Source organism: Neoarius graeffei, chromosome 20 (assembly GCF_027579695.1).
Source record: "Neoarius graeffei isolate fNeoGra1 chromosome 20, fNeoGra1.pri, whole genome shotgun sequence".
NCBI lineage: Eukaryota > Metazoa > Chordata > Actinopteri > Siluriformes > Ariidae > Neoarius > Neoarius graeffei.
In genome coordinates this window covers 9,475,437-9,490,543 of record NC_083588.1, presented here as the reverse complement: position 1 = coordinate 9,490,543, position 15,107 = coordinate 9,475,437, and the positions used below count along the sequence as shown (strand labels likewise).

Sequence of the window (15,107 nt, the reverse complement as noted above, 5' to 3'; positions counted from 1 at the left end):
CTCACAGTGAGCGACAGTTCTGTCAAAGTTCTGAGTGACTATTTCAGCCAAAATCATCATCCTTGCATAGGAATGACGGATGAACAGGAAAACCTGATGATGTGAGGGTTTAGATGCAATTCAAATGATGAGAGAGGAGATAGGTTTCAGCTTTAGGATGTGAATCAGTGGACATGCAACATTATCATATCCACAGTCACTGGATGTAAGCAATCGCGCGCTCTGATTGGCCATTCTACGACGAAGATATCAGCTCATATAACGTGAGTGGAGAAAAATAAAATTGCGGATCGTTTTGCTGAATCAACCGAGGACGAAATAAAAAATCTACTCGAAAACAAACCCCCAAAAATCCAAAAAACAAGCAACAAAATATGGAATTAAAGTATCTGATGGTAAGAACTTTAAGATTACTTTTCAAGAATTATTCTGATAGCATTTTTCACAAATTACCACTGTCATTTCACCGGTTTGTTTACATTCTTCATCTTTAAAGCATATATGCAGAACCATGGCCTCACTTTCATTTATAAATGCCTTGAGACCTCAAGAATGGCATAGGAATAGTTTTAAGCGTTAACAATAAATCTAATATTGTAACTTTTACAATTAAAGTAATTCATATACAGCATTTCTCACTCAGGGTACACATTTAGAGAAATGTTATGCAGGTGTATTTTAAAAAAAAATGTAAAGTTTCTTGTATTAAAGTGCATATCCTGGATCAATTTCGGGTTTTTTTTATATGAAAGCATGTCCCTTTACACACTCATCCAGAAGGGTAATTTTGCACAAGGCCATCTGTCTAAAGTAGAAAAAATAAAATAAAACTCGGCACCATTTCCCAGGTGCATCACACGAAGCCCTCCCATTTCTCTCTCACTGTCCGGTCTTTTGGAAAACAATGAGTACTAATTCCATCAAGACTGGTGTTGTTACACCCTCCTATGATACATCTGGTAACCATTTTAATAATTACGTGATAACGTTGAAGAAACTTGCAGAAAACCACCAGGTCATTTTCTCATAAACAAACCAGTACTGATGTAGGATTCAGAAGGAGGCGTCCCGCACGCGACGTCACGAAAATCAATGTTTGCCGGGAAATCCAAATGCCAAGTTTTTTCAGAGGCAGATGAATTCGCCTCAAATGCCTTGATTTCAACTGAATTTTTCTGGTATTGCGCAAGGTAAAAAAATTGCAGAGAATGCAGAATGTTACAGATATTTGACCAAAGTTGAATATAAAACAGGAGAATTACATTGATCTTGCTCCTGAATTTACCCGCGATATGCACTTTAAACTTATATGTTTACATTAGTGTCATCGGATCATCACAGAGAACACTTTTTAAATTTTGTTTCCATGTTGATTCTTTAATTTTTTTATGCCTTTTTGGTCCATTTTAGGGCGATTTTGGCATGTTATAATGTTCCACTGTACATTGAACTATATAACATCATACAAAATCCCACATTTCTAGTGCATTTTGTGCTATAAGGTTGATATGAAATGATAATGTAGTATCTCTGCTTAATTTAATATATGCATAGAAAGGAGTCATTTATCACCTGGCAAAAATTTTGCAGTTCTTTAATAATGTGTCCGTCGTTATGCCAAATGACGTTTTTGGTCAGTGTTCTCAAAAAAGAACCCAAAAATTCAATCACTGATTCTTTTAATGGTATCCATTTTGGTAGTTTCAATCTCTATGTATGTAGGAATAATGCACAGAAAAAATTTGTTGACTGTAAGGCACCGACACCTTTCAGCGTTCACTGAAAATGTTCACTGGGATAATGGAAAAAGCAATGTAGTCTCCATAGCCCTCTCTAAACTCGGGGTTTAATCAGAGTTAAAGAATTTCCCATAATGTTTTTAGAATTACCATGAGAAATAAAGGTATAAAAATGCCTTTAGTCATTACAGACTTGAAGTAATTGCACTGAGTAGTGGTTTAATTGAGAAATGTAGTCTCCGTAGCCCATGTAGTCTCCGTAGCCCCCAATTCTTCGTTAGGCGTTTCTTCGTTAGAAAAGCCATTTGATTCTGTGCTCATTGCCATACCCATTTTTTATTTAAGTTAAAGCTATCATTAAAATGTTCTACAACCTGAAATAAATCTTTTAACATGCCAACTGCATATATAACACAGGCACATACACTGGCGGAGTCTCCGTAGCCCCCACCAATTCACCGAAACGGTGGTCTTGATCAACAGGCCATATCTTCTAAATCAGATGAGGATACCTCATGAATTTTTCACACTGTAATATTAAGATATGTGGAAACAAAATGCACTGACTAAAAATCTGAAAACTAAACTTTCAAAAAATGACCATTTTGGAACAGAAATGTGTACCCTGAGTGAAAAAATGCTGATAGGTAGCGGTCTGAGTGAATGACTCTGACAGCAGGAAGTCTTTCAGTCTCATCGCCATTTTCACTATACTAAAACACAGCTGACTGCAACTCCGATCCTCCATTTTGAGCTAATTTATCGCCATGTCACGTAGATGTGTTGCTGGCGGATGCAGCAACATGACAGAAGGTGGATTTACGTTGCATTCATGGCCCAAGAATGTTCAAACTGCAGAGATTTGCACACGTTTTGCGAGAAGTTCATGGGCACATTGGGCACCTACGAAGTGGTCTCTCCTCTGCTCTGCACAGTATACTGAAGACTCGTACAAGACCTCTGATCTGTTGAGCATTGGCTATAAGCCCATATTGAAAGACGGTGCAGTACCAACAATTAAAGGAAAAGAAAACTACAAGAAAAGGAAAAAATGTATTTTATTTATTTTTATTTTTTTTAAAAGGAAAGTTCAATTGCACCAGTGTCTATTGAGGCGCTGATGCAGAGCGGCGGCCTCTCCAGTAGCTCCGCGCGTATCGCCTTTCTTTGACTTTAGCGCTTTCTTTTAGTGATTTTCTTTTAGTCTTTTTACAACTACACATGTCTGGTGTGTATTATTATTATTATTATTATTATTATATCCTATGGATAGTTTTGGTGTCAATATGCGGCGTAGCGGAGATTTTCGTGGTTATACTCAGGAACAACTGCTCGCCCTATGACTAAGGGGACGCGAGGGCATTATCCACTCAATACCTGTGGAACTGAGGAGGAGGTACTGTACCACCGGGGCTGCAGAGCTGGGGCCAAGTGCAAGGCTAAGAAGATGGAAGGGCAGTGGAGGTACAAACCCTCAGTACCACTGGTGCTTATGGGGAACGTGAACTCGCTAACCAACAAAACTGATGAGCTGGCAGGACTGGTGAAAACCCAGAGGCTCTACAGGGAGTGTAGTTTGTTGTGTTTCACGGAGACGTGGCGTAACAGCAATACACCGGATTTTAATGTGGAGCTACCTGGATTCACTACAGTGAGAGCGGACAGGGACACGAAGCTGAGCGGCAAGCGCAAAGGTGGGGGACTCGCACTGTTTATTAACACCAGATGGTGCAACCCGGGACACGTAAACGTTAAGGTGATCTGCTGCCAGGACAGTGAACTGTTAGCAGTGAGTCTCCGACCATATTACATGCCTTTGGAGTTTACACATGCCATTTTCACCCGCGTTTACATTCCTCCGCGTGCGGACACGCAGGCAGCGTGTGACGTCATTCACTCCACCATAGCAGCGCTGCGGACACAACATCCCGAGGCTTTCTTCACGATCTCTGGGGATTTTAACCATGTCACTCTGGACTCCACTCTCCCTGCCTTTCATCAGTTTGTGGACTGTCCCACTAGAAAAAACAGGACCATAGACCTATTTTTTGCCAATATAAGGGACGCATACAGGGCAATCCCACCACTGGGGAGATCTGACCATAATCTGAGTCTCCTACAGCCTCAGTACAAACCAATGGTTCTGAGGCAGCCCACCACCATGCGTTCATTCAGGGCCTGGTCTCCCGAGGCAGAGGAAACTCTTCAGGACTGCTTCAAGACCACTGACTGGAATGTACTGGTAGACCCGCATGGGGAGGACATTGAGGAGGTGACACACTGCATAACGGACTACTTGAAATTTTGCAGGGACATTGCTGTTCCCACAAAAACTGTACGCTGCTTTCCAAACAACAAGCCCTGGATTACCAGTGAAGTCAAGGGCCTCCTCAACCAAAAGAAGAGGGCGTTCAAAGACGGAGGCAGGTCAGAGCTGAAGCGTGTATAGGGGGAACTCAAAGTCTGGCTAAAAGAGGCCAAGGAGTCATACAGGAAAAAGGTGGAACAGAAGCTGCAAGAAAACAACATGAAGGAGGTCTGGGATGGGATGAAAACCATCACAGGCTGCAAGAACAGCGGCAGCTCAGCAGATGTGGGCATGGACAGGACAAACCAGTTTAACCACTTCAACAGGTTTGATTGTCCTGCTCCTGCTGCCCCTCCTCCCCTCGTCCTGCAGCAGTTGTCACCTTGTCACCATCACCGGCAGATCAGCCCTCACCCCCAGCACCAACATCTTCATTATCAGAGCCATCAACACCTCCTGCAGACGGAATACACATCCACTCCCCCAGTCCCCCCATCTTCACCGCAGACCAAGCCCATGTTTACATTAGACCGTATCAGCGGATCATCAGATTAACGTTTTTAAAACGATTAGTGTGCACACAGCAACACCAATACACGATTTGCGTGCACACAGCAATACCAATACACGGATATGCTCGGCTCTGCAGGCATCCTGCGCTCCAAATCACTCCGCCCTGAACAGCGAGTGCCCTCTGGAGGGTGCGCACTCCGGCCTTGCGCAGCTCACAGAGCACACGAGTGAAGTGAACAAGCTGTGATTCGGGACTGAGCCGATGTGTGTGTGTGTGTGATCCCAGTGCATATCACTTACCACTTGCAAGTGGAAGGATGGCAAGCCTAAAGACAATCATAACTACACAATGGGCAGTATTTGCATCAGTATTTGCAGTATTTTCATACTTTTATGTATACTCTTTAATGAAAGGTGATACAAGGCGGAAGTCCACGCCGTTTTTCAGCAGTCACGTCACATGACCAACGCCAGCGAATCAGGAAGGTGGATGTCACAGTGACGTTGTCCAATGAGACGCCAGCTAGAGCTCAGCACAGCGTATCCGCGTATTCTGAATGTTTACACAGCACCGGAGCTGACACGATCTGGATTGAATACGTGGACGCTGGCGGATTCCCGTTTCCCGGCGTTTCCAGGCGGTTTAATGTAAACGGGCAGTGCATCCGCGAAGAAAACGAGACAGATACGGTCTAATGTAAACGTAGCCCAAGTCAGGAGAGAGCTGAGGAGACTCCACCCCAGGAAAGCAGCAGGCCCAGACAAGGTGTGTCCCAGGATGCCAAGGGCCTGCGCTGCCCAACTGGGGGAGCCCCTCCAACACGTCTTTAAGCTGAGCCTTCGCCTCAGGGTTCCTGTCATGTGGAAAACGTCGTGCCTCGTTCCAGTTCCCAAGAAAATACATCCAAAGGAACTGAATGACTACAGGCCGGTCACCTTGACATCACACGTGATGAAGACCATAGAACGAGTGCTGCTGAACCTCCTCAGACCCCAGGTCCACCATTGCTGAGGACCCACTGCAGTTCATGTACTGAGAGAAGGTGGGAGTGGATGACGTCATCCTCTATCTTCTGCACACGACTCACTCTTGTCTGGACAAGGGGAGCGGGGCAATGAGGATCATGTTTTTTTACTTCTCCAGCGCCTTTAACACCATCCAGCCCCTTCGACTGAGAGACAAGCTGCAGGAGATGGAGGTGGACACACATTTGGTCTCCTGGATCACAGACTACCTCACCGGGAGACCACAACACGTCAGGATCAGGGACGGCATTTCTGACACGGTGATCAGAACTGTGCTCTCTCCAGTTCTGTTCACTCTCTACACATCAGACTTCAAATACATCTCGGAGTCTTGCCACATGCAGAAGTTCTCGGACGATACTGCGATTGTGGGATGTGTTCATGATGGACAGGAGGAGGAGTACAGGAGCCTGATACAGGATTTTGTGTTGTGGGGTAAATCCAACCACCTGCAGCTGAACATTGGTAAAACAAAAGAAACGCTTGTGGACTTTAGAAGGTCCAGCCCGACTCTGCAGCCGATCTCTATTGAGGGGGTCGATGTGGAGATGGTCAGGACCTACAAATACCTGGGTGTATATCTGGACGATAAGCTGGACTGGACAGTGAACTCTGACACCCTCTACAGAAAGGGTCAGAGCAGACTCTACTTCCTGAGGAGGCTTGGGTCCTTCAGGATCTGCCGAAAACTGCTGCTGATGCTCTACCAGTCTGTACTAGCCAGTGTCCTCTTCTGTGCTGAAGTGTGTTGGGGAGGCAGCATTAAGAAGAGAGATGCTGGATGGCTCGACAGGCTGGTGAGGAAAGCTGGCTCTGTGCTGGGAACTGAGCTGGAGTCCCTTACATCAGTGGCAGAGCGAAGGGCCCTGAGCAAACTGCTCTCAATCATGGACAATATTCACCACCCTCTGCACAGCACCATCATCAGGCAGAGGAGCTCGTTCAGTGGGAGACTGTTGTCCCTGCCCTGCACCATGGACAGATTCAGGAAGTCTTTTGTCCCTCGGGCCATTAGACTGTTCAACTCCTCCTGGCTCAGCAAAAATAAGACTCTGTGACTCTGCTGTCCTCAGCACGAGTTACACTGCTCATTTCATGCCCATTGCACTTTCCTGCTGCTTACATAGATATACATTATATGCATAGATGGGTATATACAGATATTTGTAGATAAGCCGGTATGCTGTACTTTACCATATTATATACTTTATTATTATTTACTGTTATAATGTACCTACTTACTTATATATTATACATACTGTTATATCTACTTAGTATTTATATACTAACTTAATATTATATATCGTATACTATCACACTATTACAGATACTATATGTACTGATATATACTTTAACTATGCCTATCATGTAATATACTATGCTTTTTATCTACCATATACCACTAAAAACACACTGCACATGTACGTAACTGTCCACAAAGTATTTGCACTGCTCATTACACCCTTATTTGCACTGTGACTGGTTACTGCCCACTGCACTACCTCCCACACTGAGAGCTGTATATCCTATTATTTGCTCTTATTGGTAATGTTTTATTTCTTTGGTATTTTGTATTTTAGTTTTTTTATACGACCTCCTTGTATCATGCTATTTAGTTTTTGTATTGATCTTGTGCAATGCGTAAATGTAACTGGATACCTTGAATTTCCCTCGGAATTAATAAAGTATCTATCTATCTATCTATCTATCTATCTATCTATCTATCTATCTATCTATCTATCTATCAGTTCTCCCAGAGTGTGAGCCAATGGTTGTTGGTAAAACCCGGGACGGAATGGGACGTGACATATTATCTCTCGGGCTGTGACCTCCCCGTGGTTGTTGCTAAAACCGGTGACGTCCCGCCCCGTTCCGGGTTTTAGTAATTGCCTGAGCCAAGCAGTAATGGTGGAGTACTAAGTCTGGAGAAAATGGAGAACGAGTGGACCAGCCGACTGATTTCTCTGCTGGATATCGCTGCCATCTCACCCTTACGTGGAAGAAGCGAATGAACGGAGAACTGAATGAACAACTGAAAGTCAGATTGTTTCAAAACAATCGGCCACAAGGTTGGCCTTCAAGAAGCGAGAATGCAGACAAAACAACAAAAACAACTCGTCGTTTACCTGCATTTAGATTAATACATTTAACTTGTATTGTGTATTTATCAGTATAAGATTATTTAATTTGCTTCAGAATGTGATTGTCTCAGTTCAACTGATTATTTAATTAGCCTTTTACATTTTATCAGTGAAAATTAGGGGTGGGCGATATGTATCGTCTCCGATGTCATCGTGAATGTTGTTTTGACGATGTGTAATTTTGCATTATCGAGTTTTTTTAATTAAGCCGCCAAAAATCAATACAGAGCGGAGCAGACCCGGCGCCAGACACGGACTGACGGACGGGCCTTGAATTGCTTTGGGGGGGGGCACACATTTTATATGCCAAGCCAGGGCAACACAACTGTTTCTAGCAACCCAGGAGAGCAGCACAGACGTGACAAGTTAAATATTCTAAGAAACCTATAAAGCAACCAAAACAACTTTCCAAAATGTATCAAACATTGCTCAGCATATTAAAAGTTTTTTTTTTTTTTGCTCCGCTGGCCTCACAACGCACAAAGCTGATTTCGGGTATCTACCGGAAGATGTCGTGATATGATCCCGTCCAGCAATAAAATGTGATTGGCTGAGACAGCTGCTCATTTACCCAGATACCATCTGAAGAAAAAATGTGATTGGTCGGTTGGTTCATTCCGTTACATTAACCCATTGGTTCCCAAGAAATATTAGTCCACGTTTATAGCAATGATCCAGAAATTATTACTAGTGTTTCTGTACTCACGGATAACAATGAATGAACCGATCAGCCGATTTCGAATAGTTTCAATACATTTTAAATTGAGCACATTTTTCTTTATTATTGTTATACTGAAAACTTTGACTTGTAGTTTATGTTTTTTTTTTGAGGGGGAAAAAAAAAAACAAAGAAGAAGAAGCTGTGACGGGCTCCTATCAGGCCAAGTGCTGTCACTCGCCGGCCACTTTCAGGCATCTTTTTCGGATTAGTGAGACCAGACCCTCTGAACATAAATGGGGAGATATCAATACTGGACTCTGTGAAAACTAACGGTCGCGAAGAGCATATGATTGAAATCGCCATGAAAAGTTGATTATACTTGAGTGTTAGGTTGGTTCTCATGACTCAGAAAAAGCTTTAAAATCCACTTTTCTCGTAGATTATTTTGACACTGCGCAGGCGCAGTACTTCTATAACGGCAGGAGAGGGACAGCGGAGCACGAAGCTGCAAGATGATTGGAAAGCTGTTGGTTCAGATCGACATATGATTGGTTGTTGGCAGCGGAACAGGCGGGATATTTGCAGACCCGTACTGCCGTCAGAGACGGTTGATTAGAATGTTTGCTGCCGTTACGAACTGTCAATTGAATTATTCATTTTTATTAATTTAAAGTTGTTTAAGAAAATAAATATGGCTTTTCCTTAAATACTTGTGTCACTGCAATGATTCTTTTAGTCATTGTAATTATTGTAATCTTTAAGCGTTTTTTTTAAATATCGTCAAAATATTGTTATCGTTAAAATCCTAAAAAATATCGAGATATTATTTTTTGCCCATATCGCCCACCCCTAGTGAAAATGCATGCATGTTGCATAAGTTAATACCTATCCTGTTTTGATGAGAGTCAACCCATGCTCAGTGAAGTCAAATCAGTCTTAGTTGAGCAAGCTGGTAACGATATTTCTTACTTTCACCATGAAATTTTATTTATATGACTTTGGTCTATAGCTGTCAAAGGCCTCGGCCTTAAAACCGGTTACCACTGTGACGTCACGCACTCAGGGCTGGCTGGCTCAGCGGGGCAGCTCGAATGGCAACTTTGTGGTCGATTTTAATTCTTGAAAATATATATTTTTATTCTCATTTTATTCCCATTTATGCAGCATACAAGAGTCAAGGATGGAGATACTATCCATTCAGGAATGTATTTAAAAATAAAGTTTCTCCTTTAAGCATTAAGATTTGTTGAAATTTTTTTTTTTGACTGGTTCAAAAGTTCAAAGAAGTTTGAAAATTACAGAACTGAAATGTCCAAGGAAGAATTAAATAAACGTCTAAAGCTATTTTATACTTCGGCACAACAGCAAGATGGCACTTTCTCCAAAAAAACCCCCCACCTCAGTCAATTTGTGCAGCCATCGATAGGTTTTTCAGAAGTCCGCTGAAGCGGAAATGATTCTGTCAGACGTTTTGGAACAAGTTTTTATTTATCGACTTTGCAAAAAATAAAAATGCTCCGTTTCTCAAAGTCCAATGAATGTGGAGATAATAACAGTTATTCCACTCTATCTAATCATACATGGCTGAGAGCCAACTCGGTGCGACATGCCTCGTCGGCTATCAGCTCACGTACGACTCGATTTCGTGGAATAACTGTTAAATATCCTACCTGTGTCAGAATTCAGATTCTTTTGGCAATGTAAACGCAGGCAACTGTACCCGTATCAAGTGTGAAATATTATGTCAGAAGTCCAAAATAATTGGAAATGATCAGCAAAGTCGATGGTGATGAACTCAGACGAGATGATATAAAAACATATGTGCACAAATTTTGTTGTTGTTTTTTTTTGAACACACAACCATAAGAGGTTTAAAAAGCTTTCATACCAAGCAAAGGAGATGTTTCAGGGCATTTTTCCAGCTCCTTCTCGTGAACAGTGCTGTTGGAAACTAAAGTGCTGCTTGGCTTTCCGTCCTCGGTGCTTTCTGCATGCTCTTCCAGTTTCCTCTGGACCTGCTGGCTTTGCTGCTGGCTTTGGACAAACTGTTGCGTGAAGTCCATGGATCTGACGTAATAAACTACAGTGACAAAGATGTGCAGGCAGCAAAGGAGCACCACAAGGGTGCAGGTCTTATGGAGGAAGTTAAAATTCACATTCGAATCGCGCATCTTTTTCTTTTTTTTTTTTTTTAAAGTGAGCAAGCAAGACTTTTACTCTCAGTCTAGCTACGTGTTGGTGATATAAATTAAAGTATTATCGAACGAAATATAAAGCAGCTATATCAAAATATAATCCATATACATCTGCATACACCTCGGCTGAGTTCGCATTGTACAATCAAGAAGAAGAAGAATATCCAGTGCTCTCAGGGAAGTCGTTAAAAAAAGAATGAAGTAAAAATATCACAATTTTGACCTTTTTTTAAACCATTTTACCGACCTCACTTCCTGTTCAACAAACATTTATCAGTTTTCTAGACAGTTAGTTGGTCGGTCTATACAACTAAAATATTACAAAATATCACCAAAAATAACACTAAATAACGTTACTCTAATTTTTTCTGGAAATTTCTGAAGCTCGTGACAACAGCGCGTTCTGTGGGGGGAAAAAAAGTGACATTTCAAGGCTCCGTTAGCGTTAGCATTCTCACTCGGCTAACTCGCTAGCTTAGCAACGTTACTCGTGACTTGACCGAACTTCAGTCCGTTTCTCCTCCAGGCAGCTCGTTCTCCGTTTCGTTTCGGTTCCACAACCGCTTTGAAAACAAACCCACGGTTTCAAAATTTGACAGGAGAGGAGGAAAACATCAACTTTAGTCCATGAAAAGTTAGAAAAGTGAATCCGAGTTGCCGTTCCGCGCTCGAGGGGACTCTGCTTCCCTTGACACTGAGAGTTAAAGTCCGCCTCGCGCTCTCACAGGCTCGCGTGAACACATATACGTCATCAGTGGAGTGACTCGAGATGCACGCGCCCCTCTCACCTTATTAAATCAATCCATGGGTTGCATCTATCTATCTATCTATCTATCTATCTATCTATCTATCTATCTACTCTGATCAACTATATCACTGAGGTTAAATCCTGGATGCAAGCCAATTTCCTCAAACTAAACTGGGAAAAAAAAAATCAGATATGATCATCATCGGTCCCAAATTCCTCACAATGTCTGCCTCACCATCAATAAGTCAAGTCAAGTCAACTTTATTGTCAAATATGCTATACATGCTCGACATACAGCACAGATGAAATATCAGTCCTCTCTGACCCACGGTGCAAACAGGCAATGCAATAAATAAAAATAGAATAATTGAAAAAAAAAAACAATATAAACAGTATAAACACTCTAGATAGGAACTAGACATAGACTAAACACTCAAACAATATAAACAGTATAAACACTAGATAAGAACAAGACATAGACTAAACACAGACAATATAAACAGTGTAAACACTAGATAAGAACTACACACAGATTAAACACTCAAACAGACAATATAAACAGCTCTAGATATGAACTAGACATAGACTAACACACACACACACACACACATAAATTGGTTCAAATAACCAAACAGTCAATAAGCAGTATAAACAAACTAGCAGCTGTTAAGATGAGGTAGTGCGGAATAGTGCAAATGAGCGAGGTAAAGTGAGATGTAACTCCACATTGTCTCCCTCCCCACACATCCGCAACCTCGGGGTCATCTTTGACAGCAACCTCTCTTTTGAACACCATGTTAACTACATCACCAGAACTGCTTTCTTCCACCTAAAGAACATAGCACCTCTCTGTTCATCACTCTCCTTTTCTGCTGCAGAAACTCTGATCCATGCTTTCATTACATCCAGGATTGACTACTGCAACAGCATTCTTCACGGCTCATCTCATCTCATTATCTCTAGCCACTTTAAACTGCTCTACAGGGTCGCAGGCAAGCCGGAGCCTATCCCAGCTGACTATGGGCGAAAGGCGGGGTACACCCTGGTCATCACAGGGCTGACACATAGACAACCATTCACACTCACATTCACACCTACGGTCAATTTAGAGTCACCAGTTAACCTAACCTGCATGTCTTTGGACTGTGGGGGAAACCGGAGCACCCGGAGGAAACCCACACGGACACGGGGAGAACATGCAAACTCCGCACAGAAAGGCCTTCGCCGGCCACGGGGCTCGAACCCGGACCTTCTTGCTGTGAGGCGACAGCGCTAACCACTACACCACCGTGCCACCCCTCATGGCTCATCATTCTAAATAAACTTCAATACGTTCAGAACTCTGCTGCTTGCTTGTTCACTCACTCCCGTTCCCATGATCACATCACCCCGGTCCTTCAGAAACTCCACTGGCTTCCTGTCCCTCAACGGATCCAATTCAAAGTTCTCCTTTTCACCTTCAAAGCCCTCCATAACCAGGCCCTCTCCTATCTTACCAACCTGCTCTATCTTCATGCTCCTTCCCGCAGCCTCCGTTCCTCTGATGCGAAACTCCTGTCTGTACCATGCAGGACCAAGCACCGGACCTGGGGCGATAGAGACTTCTCCATTGCTGCCCCCTCCCTCTGGAATTCCCTCCCCCAACACATCTGAGATTGCACTGAACTATCAATATTAAAATCCCTCCTTAAAACCCATCTCTTTCAAATTGCTTTTAATTTATGATTAACACTGTTTCTGATACCTTTTTATTGCATTGATTTTATGACTTTTCTCTCCTTAGTCAAGTGCCTCTGACTCTTATTTTATTGTTCTTATGTTTTCTTATGATTATGATTCTTTTACTGATTATTTTATGCTTGTTAAGCGTCTTTGAGTATCATGAAAAGCGCTCTACAAATAAAATGTATTATTATTATTATTATTATTTATCTATCTGTCTGTCTATTTATTGCACACGAATATTTAGGGGGGAAAGATGCACGCTTGAAATATGACTTAGGTTTTAACTTTACCTTTTTACTGTCCAGTCACAGCATTCCCCCAGGTTCTGAAAAGTCTCCACTTTTTTTCCTTGATCAATCAAGTCAAAAAAGTATTCTTCACTTTTTCTTCTTTTTTCTTAGTTACCACTTTGTCCAGATACAGCTTTCCGTTTGGTGGTTCTACTAGGGTAGCAGCCACTTCTATTGCTACTTCTATGCTCGTCTGTCTAGGAACCTGTCCTCTTCCATCGAGCGCAGAGCTTCGGGAGGGATGCACATGGAGTGGTGAGCAAGCTAGACTAATTTTAGTTGTTACTAGCTAGGACTGTGGTGGCGCAGTGGTTACAGCAAGAAGGTTCTGGGTTCAAACCTAATGGCCAACTGGTGCGTTTCTGTGTGGAGTTTGCATGTTCTCTCCGTGTCTGCATGGGTTTCCTCCCACTGTTCATAAGACATGCAGATTTAGTAAAATACCCATCCACTGGGGTTGCACAGGCCAGGTTGCTCTATCGCCCCAGGTCCGGTGCTTGGTCCTGCATGGTACAGACAGGAGTTTCGCATCAGAGGAACGGAGGCTGCGGGAAGGAGCATGAAGATAGAGCAGGTTGGCACAGGCCAGGCTTAGTGCGGGTCCCAAGCCCGGACAGATCAGGAAGGGTTGCGTCAAAAGGGCATCCGGTGTAAAACACATATGCCAAATCAAATACGTGGAGCTGGACAATCAGTTGTGGCGAGCCCTCATGGGAGCAGCCGAAAGAAGAAGATACAGCTTTCCATTCCATATAAAACTTTAGGCTTGACCCCAGCCTCTGAAAATTAACAAAGATTTGATTTTGGGCGGCCTGTGCACCATCAAGCTGAAATAAACCTCTTTACTTTGAGCTCCCTTCAGGTCATTTGAGCATGGAATTCTTCAAGAGAGGTATGAGGACTCCCTTTAGCCTTTACTTCAGCACAAAACTTTATTTACAATTGAACAGAGTTAAGAAGAATCTGGGAACCACCAATGCCGAAGGAATCTGATTTTACCATCGGTTTATGAACCGAATGTAGAATGACACTGCGGTTTTCATCATATGTTCATTACCCCAGGGCCATTTCTGGCTATTAAACGGACCAGGGGTGAAGTCAGGTTTTCCTGGGGCTTGCATTTTTTAAGGGAGATTGTCATCGATAGGTTGGGGAGGTGAAATCAAACTTTACAAGATAATATCATCATCCACACACATTCAAAGGTTATGACATCTTTATTACTGATTTTTGCACTGCTCTTTTTAAATTTAAGTAGAGCGGTGGCTACAATTATCGACACCTTAATGATCTTTTGGCCATTGCAAAAATAGAAAAACCCTTCAGTGCGTAAATTGTGCATGAATAATTCCTCAAACTTCCACTGGAAAAAAAAAAGAATTGATTCCCAATTAGGGTGGCACGGTGGTGTAGTGGTTAGCACTGTCACCTCACAACAAGAAGGTCCGGGTTCAAGCCCCGTGGCTGATGAGGGCCTTTCTGTGCGGAGTTTGCATTTTCTCCCCATGTCCGCGTGGGTTTCCTCCGGGTGCTCCGGTTTCCCCCACAGTCCAAAGACATGCAGGTTAGGTTAACTGGTGACTCTAAATTGACCGTAGGTGTGAATGTGAGTGTGAATGGTTGTCTGTGTCTATGTGTCAGCCCTGTGATGACCTGGCGACTTGTCTAGGGTGTACCCCGCCTTTCGCCCGTAGTCAGCTGGCGACTTGCCTGCGACCCTGTAGAACAGGATAAAGCGGCTAGAGATAATGAGATGAGAGA

The 15,107-nt window shown here is 42.8% G+C and overlaps 1 protein-coding gene across 1 annotated transcript in view; it reads right to left on the bottom strand.

The window, feature by feature from the left end:
* The window catches only part of b4galt1l (DP-Gal:betaGlcNAc beta 1,4- galactosyltransferase, polypeptide 1, like), a 61,937-nt gene extending 50,630 nt beyond the window's left edge, over positions 1-11,307 (bottom strand). The window contains exon 1 of the mRNA XM_060901191.1: positions 10,277-11,307. Within this exon, the coding sequence (XP_060757174.1) occupies positions 10,277-10,559 (283 nt within the window). The 5' untranslated portion in view covers positions 10,560-11,307. The remainder of the gene's footprint in view (positions 1-10,276) is intronic.
* Between the last annotated feature and the right edge of the window lie 3,800 nt (positions 11,308-15,107).